This window comes from Aulonocara sp. 'chitande type north' Nkhata Bay, linkage group LG3 (genome assembly GCF_057382095.1).
Source record: "Aulonocara sp. 'chitande type north' Nkhata Bay isolate Kocher_YH1m ecotype deep benthic linkage group LG3, A_spYH_male_GT1.1, whole genome shotgun sequence".
Lineage (NCBI taxonomy): Eukaryota > Metazoa > Chordata > Actinopteri > Cichliformes > Cichlidae > Aulonocara > Aulonocara sp. 'chitande type north' Nkhata Bay.
The window spans coordinates 4,481,758-4,492,526 of NC_141346.1; the positions used below are offsets into that span (position 1 = coordinate 4,481,758).

The following is a 10,769-nucleotide window of genomic DNA, read 5'->3' on the forward strand; positions in this document are numbered from 1 at the left end:
AGTCACAAGCTTTTGCAAACTATTATTTGAACTCTTACCTAAATATGAGTCTAACTACTGTTTGTGTGTGTGTCTCAACCTCCAACGCACTCAGACTCACCCCGCCCGTTGATGCTTCTAACCTTTTACTAGACAGAAGCTCTCTGTGATCGGTGTAATAATCTTAACTAAGAACATGTGTAATTTACTGAATAAATGCTTTGATGAAATGATAATTAATGTAATGGTAATGATGATGGTTATGAATAGTAGCAGTAAAATATTTCCCTGATCTCCACATTTTCTACTGACTGCCACCCTGTCATGGTGCTGTGCTTGGAGACCAGCTGCTCTCCAGCAATCTTGAACAAAGACTCAGACATTAATGTGTTTGTGGTGAGAAACTTTAATAGTTCATTATTACAGCGCAAAACCTGTGTAATACACACACAGTCACAGCTGTCATGTCTGAAAATACAAGTCATTGCAGAGCTGCAGGAAAACCTTTAAACATCCAAAAATATTTTACTTAACCCTTAAAAAGCCAGTCAGAGTGGGCATGCTCCGTTTTGCATAACTATTTTTAAATCCCAGTAGCACTGCAACCATGTAAAATAGCGCAATTTTTTTTTTGCATATGAAACCGGAGGAGTTGTACTTACATCAGCTTGTCCTATAGCTTTGCAAAAATTGCATAAAAAGCACTTGCAGCAACAAAAACATAATATCCCAGAAACATGCTTTGCCGATCCGATCAGCTGTTCGTAACACTTCCTACGTTCATCAGCGCGAACTATCGCATATCCGCCGTGACCTGCCCGAAACCAGAAGTGACGTCATTTTCGCAGAAATGTAGTTTGTTACCATCAGGCCCTTCTAAGCCTATACTGGTGTTTTTAAAAGTTATGTTTGACTTTATGACTTTCTGTGTCGTTTCTGGGATGCTTAGAATTCAAATTGTACTGCTGGAAATAGCATATGCATCAAAATAAACTATTTTTTTGCAAATCTGCATTATAATACTTATTTTCGTTTTTCCTGCAGTATATAAAAATTGGCGTATTTCAAAAATAAAACTATGAAGACACTTAATAAAATAAATTTCCTGTGATGGGAAACTATTTTGTGCAACTTTTTTGTATTTACAGTTTTGAGGAATAAGCATCTTAAATTTCGCTAACTAGAAATATATGTTAACAAACAAAAAGCGATTTTCAGTTTTTATGTAGTTTGTTGCACTTTTTTTGCAATTTATGTAATTACTATGCACTTAATGCATACATGTTATTAAAATCTGGGCTATAATGGTTGTATTGGTGTACAGTAACTTGAAATGCTCCCCAAAATGGCAGCATGTAAAAATATAAAGAAAAGCTCTGGCAGAATTGGTTCAATGGTAGGTCTTGAAGGGTTAAAAGCACTTTTAAAAACAACCACAAAGTGCTGCATAATAAGACAAAACATGTAAAATCCCAGGCCCAGCAGTAAAGATACAACAGCAAAGCTGACACTCTGAAGACACACCCCCTTTTATACTGGTTACTGGAGCTTCGGGGGGGGGGGGGGGCAATGATGAGACAGTAGGATGAAGGTCCTCCATAAGGCAGAGTGCGTCCTCACTTTCCTCTTCAAAGACAAACATCAGCAATTTCAGCTCGGATCTGGTGACCTTTGACCTTCCCTAACACACACATGTATGTGCTCTGTGACTCAGCTGACACACTTCTTACCTTTTAGCTTCCTCCAAAGGAGCAGAACTCAAACCAGAACCAGGAGAACCACAGAAACCAGACCTGACATGATGGAGGCTGTGAGAGGAGGGCCAGAAGAGCGACGACGAGTGGTTGTGGTTGTAGTAGTAGTAGTAGTAGTAGTAGTAGTAGTGGTAGTGGTAGTAGTAGTAGTAGTAGTGGTAGGTTTTACAGTAGGAGGATCTGCCGGAACAATGACAAAGATGGTTCAGTCAGTTTATTATCTGGTCAGTTCATCAGTTCCAGTAGTCTGTGGAAGCTTCCTCACTGATAGACAGAGCTGTCTGAATTCTTGAAATACTAAAGAAATGAGCTTCAGGTTTTTCCTGTGTCGCCTCCTGTAGAAGAGGATACACTGAGACTCTATCTGTCATGAAAGTCTTTATTTATGGACTTTATCAGGCACAGGATGGAGAGGAGTGCAGTGATGGTCTGGGCGTACCCATCTTCTTCTCTCATATTCATCTCAAGACCGCAGACAGAAATCAGCATTATAGAATAAACGAGTTAGATCAGGATCAACTGCAGACGATTGGATTGAGGGATTCTGCCTATCCTGAGTCCTCTCCTATACTGTCCTCACACACATGACTGCAAGCCTGCCTACAATACCAATGGACAGGTGTGTCAACTGTGGTGGGCCCGATCAGCAGAGGAGATGGTCTCATTCCAAACAGACTCCCTGCATCTTTCACAGCAGCAATGAGATGTGCTTTTCTCTGTGGTTAAACCTTAGTGACTCACATTTATATTTATATTAAATATTCTCCTCTTGAAAGAGAAACATGGGCCTGAAAAGAAACTAATGTTCACATCTGTCAGTCACAACCTGACACTGAGTCTCTTTAGTAAATCCAGCAGAGTTTTAAAGTCAAATAGAGGTTTTGTGCCACCACAGTGAAGATGGACTTCTTTGTTCCTTCTTTAATATTCCAACCTTTGTAATGATGGGATAATTTTCTCTGGCTGCTCTGTTTATGTGACCTGAATACATTAAGAGAACATGTATCGATAAAGTAAGATATAACCTACCACCTTTCATTGATCTCTATGACATTTCTACTAAAGTCCAGGAAAAGAGGTTGAATAAGAAAGATCATTGCACTGACCTCTGACTGTCAGCCTGCTTTCATGAGTATGTGGATGATCCTCAGTGGAGCACGAGTAGAGACCTTCATCAGACTTCTGAACATTAGTGAGAGTCAAATTTTCTTTAGGATCAGATCCAATCATGTCCCCATCTTTATAGAAATAAGACTTCACCGATTCACCGTCTCTGCTTTGACAGAGCAGAGTCACATTACTTCCTGTCCACACAGGAGATGAAGGGGCCTTCAGGATCAGAGAACCAGCTGACCAACAGAGACACAAACAGAGTGATACAGAGACAGACTTCCACCAACACACAGAGTCATACAGACACAGCTGGAACATCTGTACCTGAAACAATGATGTTGACTTCATCACTACGCTGCCCAGATGAGCTTTCACAGAAGTAAGCTCCATCAGAGGGGTTACGCAACTTGAGTTGACACAGAGAATTTTTAAGAACAAGGCCTTCAGCTGCTCCACATCTCTCAGTGATTCCTCCTCTGGTCCTCTTCACTGTCCATCCATCAACTCTTTGTTCATCATCATCATCACAAGACAGAATCGCTAGAGCAGCACCATTGAAGAACTGCTTGTAATCTGGAGTTACACTCAGAGAGACTGAAGGGCAGACAGATACACAGACAGACTAAATGTATTTGTGTTCTTGTTGGAGTCTCACTGATGGTTTTCACTTCCATCAACTCACCTGCAGAAACAGTCAGTGCAGAGAGATGCAGCACACACACACCTGCAACAGGAGGACAGCGGTCACTGAAGGTCAGAGGTCACTGAGGGTCAGTGAAAGTGTGACTGTGTACTACAGGGGTGGGGAACTCCAAGCCTTGTGTTCTGCAGGTTTCAGAATCAGAATCAGAATCAGAAAGGGTTTTACTGCCAAATGTTGAGCAGGTTTACAACATTAGGAAATTGCTGCGGTGCTTCAGTGCAAACATACTGTCAGATAACATGTGTCCTTGATCTAACACAGCTGATTTAAATAGCTAAAACATCCTCGACATGTCTTGAAGTTCTCCAGAGGCCTGGTAATAAAATAATCATTGGAGTCAGGTGTGCTGACCCAGGGTGAGATATAAAACCTGCAGGACACCGGCTCTTGTGGCCTGGAGTTTGACACCCCTGGTGTACGAGCTTCATCCTCTTATAGGGTGTGCAAAAAAAATTGCATAAACCCTGCATGGTTTATCAAAAGAGGTGGGCATTACCAAAGTACAGATACTTTGTTGCTGTGCTTAAGTGGTAAAAGTGGGCGGGGCAATAAGTCACAGTACTTCAAGCTGGTCAAGAAGGCTCACCAGCGCCTCTTCTTCTTGAGGACTCTGAGGAAGAACCACCTGTCCTCAGACATCCTGGTGAACTTCTATCGTTGCACCATCGAGAGCATCCTGACCAACTGTATAACAGTCTGGTACGGGAACTGCTCTGCCTCGGACCGGAAGGCGTTGCAGAGGGTCGTGAAAACTGCCCAGCGCATCGCCGGAGCACCACTTCCTGCCATAAAAGACATCTACAGGAAGCGGTGTCTGAAAAGGGCTGGGAAAATCATCAAAGACCCCAGTCACCCATCACATGGACTCTTCACCCTCCTGCCCTCTGGGAGGCGCCACAGGAGCCTCCGGACTAAGACCACCAGGTACCGGAACAGCTTCTTCCCCACAGCTGTCAGACTCCTGAACTCTGCCTCCTGACATCTGACCCACGTTAAAACATGGACTGAACATACACACACCCACAATGGACAACTGTACCCTCAAACACACAATAATAACATGGACTGAACCACCACTCACAACCACTAGCACTTTATATAGCCTCTGTAGAAACTATCTATACCCTCACTTATCTTAACTGCACTACTGTATAGCTCTGTGTAAATAATCATTCTGTACATTCGATAATCTTTAATTCTACAACTGTTTACAACTTGCATAGTTCACATTTCTGTATAGCTGTATATCTCAGATTTCTGTAAAGTTATTTATTTCATATTCTGTATAGTTTTTCATATTTATATCATGTTCATATCCTGTACATAGCTTGTACTCACTACAGCCTGTACATACTTATAGTTATAGAATATTCACAACATACTTCATACCGTGTACATTATAACATACCATAATAGACCCATTTCTGTAATATACTTACATATCTATACTATTGCTAATATATATTGTAATATATCTATATCACTAAAGCACTTCTGGATGGATGCAAACTGCATTTCGTTGCCCTGTACCTGTGCATGTGCAATGACAATAAAGTTGAATTCTATTCTATTCTATTCTATATGATTTTTGCAGCGATTTGTGTGATTAACAGTTCATTCAACGGGTATTAAACCTATGCAAGTGGTGCATCCATGTTCAGATGAGGCTTTGATGGCCTATAAGTGAAGTTCACTGAACTAAAGAATGTGGTTTGATGATTGTTGACATGCTCTCCAAATAGATGTTTTTCCTCCTAGCAAGGAAATACAGGTACAGCAGTCTGCTGAAAGGGATCTCCTGAGAAATCTTCAGAGGCCCAGTGAGAAGCGAGAAACATTCCAGGCATAGCTGACAGCCCAGGCAGTGGTTGAGGTCAAAGGTCGAGCTGGTTGGGGCCCATCATGAGATCAGACTTTGGAGCCACAGCAAGGACCATGAAACTGCGTTGGAATGAGAGCTGTGCCAAGGGGGATTTCCAGAGGCCAACAGAGGAGATTGTGGACGACGGACGGGCACCTGAAGGATGAGGGGAGCGTGCCAAGCTCCATCGACAGCGCAGAGGGAATCTAAGGATGGCATCATGATTCTGTGAAAGCACAGGAACCAGAAGCTATGGTGGTGATGACAGCAGTTTCCTATGACCATCACCTAATGCTGTGCCACTATACTGTGCATACGATGGCACGCTGAAGACTGCTGGGATCATAACAGCAGTAAGATAACTGGACCCAGCACCTTTTTCCACAGAGGGGTTTTTCTGCAGAGGTTGGACAATGGAGGAGTCATAAGTATTCCTACTGCAGGATGAAGGCCTGAAGTGAGGTGATGGGGGTTGATAGAGGCCAATTCAAGTGCTTCTGACCATTTCAACTGCCTGCAAAATAGCAGAGAGACCCTCCTGGATTTATCAGAGCCACTGCAAAAAGGTTGAGGTCCCAGGAAACCCCAGCACCCCCAAGACAGCACAATAGAGAAATCTCACACTTGGTTGTTTCAGTGGTGAGGGGGGAGTGCTGATTGAGCTCGCACTTCAACCTCCAGCCTCTGATCAACTCTAGGGCAACCAAGTGCGAGGCGTGACGGACCTGTGTGCAACCATGGGAAGGTGGACCCTCTTGGTTACCTTTACTACGACGCTCACTTTTACAGGACCCCAGCTGGTGCCGGAAACAGCTGAACCAGGAGAAAGGCAGAAAAGATGGACACATGACAACTCTCACCTAAGAGACATGACGCAAGACCACATCCCTCCGCGGCTGAACAATGCCTGGTACCGTTATATCCACGACAGAACAAAAGCAGAATCGGCAAATACAGACTATTATGTCTGTTCCCATCTACCCAGCACGGCAACATACCCCACACTATATGTGTTCCTGGACCAACTCCCAGGGAAGAACTACTCTATGATATTAGCAGAGAGAGAGGGATTTTGCATCCTCTTCAATAAAACATGCTGCATTTACATACTGGACGATGTACACTCATTAAACATGACTGATACCCTGAATGCTTTGAGACAGATCCAGCAGGCTCAAAATCAGGACTATGTAAGTGATACAAGTGACTGGCTTTCTTGGCTCTACACTGGCTCCTGGTTACAGGTGCTAAAAAGACTACTCATCGGAGTTGGGATATTTTTACTTTTATTTTGTGTCTTTGTAACGTGTATATTGCCATGCCTAAAACTCATGATTAACCGCATAATATTTTCTACTGTTGCTGCATACATAGCCATGACAAGTGATGATGATAATGACCCCAACCTGTTGGAACATGAAGACTTTGTGTAATTAATGATGATGTGACAGAAAATGTACAACAAGATGTTACAAACTAATATCTCACTTAAAGTTTTTACTGACAACAGGAGGGAATGTCAATGGAAAATTGTACTTAGTAATCAGTATAATCTTTTAGTGATATAAGTTTGCATATGGTAGAATACTGCATGTAGTTATTTGTGTGTAGAAGTATATAGTTGGTGGCATATTGAAAGAATGTCTCATCCTAGGAGGTCTGTAACATTCTAGGGTGTTCACACCCACATCCCAGGAGCATGAGAGAGGTCGTACCTTGTCTTATTGTTTTACGGCAGGATTAACGTAGCTATGTCAGTTTTAGTTTAAGTGCTTCTTTACATATAGATGACCAAGGATGTACCTTTTGTGCTTTCATGTTATATGACCCTTTGATCAGCAGGACACCACACACACACACACACACGCACACTGAAGTATAAATAAAGACCGGGGCAGTTTCTCAGCACGAGTCTCAGTCTGGAGGCTGCCCTTGCTAGCAAGAAGTTCTGTGTGTTTCTCTTCTCTGAGTCTTTGCTGAAGAAGTGTTTTAGAATATATTCCTTAACAACTTCACAGCCTGTACTTTTTAACTTTTATTGAGTAAAGAAGTTTCTTCAGTGCTTCATCTTTTACTGGAGTATTTTCTAACACAGGTAAGAAAATACCTGGTGTTTGTATGGAGTGGTAGCGATGTACCATGGCGTACAAAGTTTGGGGCTCTGTCTGGACAAGTAAGGCAAGCAGTGCTTTAAACTAAGTCTGATAAGACATGAGACGTAAAACAGACCATTATAAATCATTCCTCTCCTGTCATCACAGACAGCGCCATCATGAAACTCCTCATCTCTCAGTGAAAAGGCATAGTGACAGATTAGATTCCTCTTGGCTAACATGATAATGATGTCGAGGAAATATATATATATAAAATTTGAAAAAGCTGTTAATAACTCCTTTACTTTATAATTTGAATCATTATTGGTGATACAGCGGATAGAAGTGCGGAAGTGGGGGGTGGTCACTGCACAGAGCTTTCAGAGGATAGCTCTATCATTACAGATTGAGGAATAGTGGACCCGAGGCAGCATTGAGGGATCCCTGACACTGCTGGCTAAGGATAAACATTGATTTGGTAGAATTAAGTATCATAATGGGACTACACAAGCAACACAAGGGAGGCAAGGAGAAAAAACCTAAAGGCTAGGAAATCACAGAGTTGCAAAAATAACTAAGAACCATCAATTAAAAAACAAAAAACAGAACCACGACAAAGAATCTAGACCCAGCAGTCTTAGCCAATTATACGCCAGTATCCAACCGTCCTTTCATGTCAAAGAGTAGTTGTCAAACAGCTAACAGATCATCTGCAGAGGAATGGCTTATTGGAAGAGTTTCAGTCAGGTTTCAGAGCTCATCACAGCACAGAAACAGTGAAGGTTACTAATAATCTTATCTGATAGTGGACTCATGTCAGTGTTTTGAACGGGTTATAAAACAACAGTGTAAGAACAGTTTCATGGTGTAAGATGCCAGTTTTGACAAGTACAGACTAGTGGAGAGTCGTCTGGATTATCAGTGTAACGGTCTCATCCTTCACTTTCTCTTTCTGTGTCCTTTTCATTAGAAACTCTCAATCCCACCCCCACATCACCCTGACTCGTATCATGAACAGGCTTGTGTCCACATGAACGTGCAGACTTTCCCTTTTGAAAAACAAAAAAAAACAGAGTCTTTTTACATAAAATGCACAAAATCGATCTCCAGCACCGTCACAGGAAGGTGCTGATCAATAAAGCCTGCAAACGGTAACAAAGCACATGTAGCCAAATAAAGGCACACAGCTCTGATGCATAAAGACTTTATAAAAAAGCAGAGTTCATGACAACCTTCTCTCTTTAAGAAGTTTTTCCAAACGCTGTGCTCACTGCTCTAAATGAGCATTTACATGTGGATGAGCTCAAAGTTTGCAGACTCTCTAACAGAGTTTAGAGTTATTAACACACACTCTCATCCAGGTTAGAAACCCAGAGGAACAACCCCCCTGTCCACCACACCTGCGTTATTTTAGAAACTTTCAAAAAGTTCAAGCAAAGAAAGGCTGAACACACATCCTGACACCCTGCAAACATCTCTGTGTGTAAAGGAGACACACACACTGAAAAAGCAGCTCCTTCAGAGTGTGTGTTGGATCAGAGGTGAGAAATTCTTCTTACTGTGCAGCAGGATCACAGACAGCAGCCTCATTTTCATCCTCACAGTCCCGTTACAGAGCTCCTCACTGCCTCCGACCTCACCCTCCTCTCAGGAGACTCTCAACAGGAAGCTGTACCACTCTGACAGGAGGCACCGCCACAATAAAAGCTGTCCTAGATACACACAGGTGCAAGTTAACCAGTATCCAGCATCATGCTCAGACAGCACAGGCCTCCCAACCACAGTCCACAGTGGATTAGTCTTCTTTAGTCTTTAGTCTTTAGTCTTTTTATTTTGTTATGGGGTTTTTGTAATTTGTTGTGGGGGTTTTGTAATTTGTTGTGGGGTTTTTGTGTTTTGTTGTGGGGTTTTTGTAATTTGTTGTGGGGTTTTTGTGTTTTGTTGTGGGGTTTTTGTAATTTGTTGTGGGGTTTTTGTATTTTGTTGTGGTTTTTTCTGTAATTTGTTGTGGGGTTTTTGTAATTTGTTGTGGGGTTTTTGTATTTTGTTGTGGGGTTTTTGTAATTTGTTGTGGGTTTTTTTAAATTTGTTGCGGTTTTTTAATTTGTTGCGATTTGCACTTCCCAGCCACCGTACCTTATTAATGTAGACCTTAAAATAATCTGCAAAGCTCTCTCAAAAAGATTAGAGAAAATAACGCCCCTTTTAATTCATCCTGACCAAACTGGTTTGATAAAAGGTAGGCACTCATCAACAAATACACGTAGATTACTTAATTTAATAGACTACTCATGTCACAAACTGAAAGCAGGGACTCAAGCGCAGAGCAGGTTGACGTCTCAGAACACGATTTATTTACACACCAGTGCAATACTATATACAGTGAAGGGGAAAGTCCAGGGTTCCAGGGGATTAGGGGAAGGCTCTCTCTCTCTCTCACGCTCGCTCACGTCCTCACAGCCGACTCACACACGTCCGTACCACGGGGAGGTCACAGGTCCGGGAAGATAAACTGGAACAGGGAAGGGAGAAATCACTCACAAATCACGAAGGTAGGGCGTAAAGGTATAAGACCAAAAGAAAGACTAACGTCAGTAGCTCAATCATCCAGCGATGAAAGGATCTGTGACCCAGCCTCAAATAGTAGATGGGTAATCAGCTGATCGCCAACAGCTGTGTGAGCCAAGGGCGGGAGCCAGCTGTGAGCTCCGCCCAGGCAGAGAGGCAGGGGAGAGAGAGAGAAAGCAAAAACACAAGTGTAGCCTTGTGAGGCCGGCTGGGCAGGCACAGGGACCATGACAGTACCCCCCCCCCCCCCCCTCAACGGGAGCCTCCCGGCGACCCACCGGGCTTACCTGGATGCCTGCGATGGAAGTCCCGAAGCATATTCTTGTCCAGAATAACCGCCCGAGGCACCCAGGAACGTTCCTCTAGCCCGTAGCCCTCCCAATCCACCAGGTACTGAAAACCCCTGCCCCGGCGCCGGGAGTCCATGATGCGGGAGATGTCGTAGACCAGCTGACCACCCACAAGCCGGGGGGGCGGCGGGGCCCTGGCGGGAGGACACAGCGGGCTGGAGAGCACAGGCTTGACCTGGGACACATGGAAAACATTGTGAATCCGCATGGTACATGGGAGCTTGAGGCGAACGGACACAGGGTTGACAATGGAGTCTATGGGAAAGGGGCCAATGAGGTGACAGCTTCTTAGACTCGGTCCGTAACGGCACAAAACGGGTAGACAGCCATACCTGTTGACCGACGGAG

General features: G+C 43.3%; 1 protein-coding gene across 1 annotated transcript; it reads right to left on the bottom strand.

The window, feature by feature from the left end:
* Window positions 1-383: 383 nt before the first annotated feature.
* Window positions 384-9,122, bottom strand: LOC147333604 (uncharacterized). Its single transcript, XM_086286399.1, has 6 exons — window positions 9,063-9,122; window positions 3,529-3,570; window positions 3,171-3,440; window positions 2,840-3,082; window positions 1,710-1,913; window positions 384-1,605 (listed from the first exon to the last, which is right to left on the bottom strand). Exons 1-5 carry the CDS (start codon window positions 9,097-9,099, stop codon window positions 1,738-1,740), a joined length of 768 nt encoding a protein of 255 aa, XP_086142525.1. The 5' UTR covers window positions 9,100-9,122; the 3' UTR covers window positions 384-1,605; window positions 1,710-1,737.
* Window positions 9,123-10,769: the final 1,647 nt, after the last annotated feature.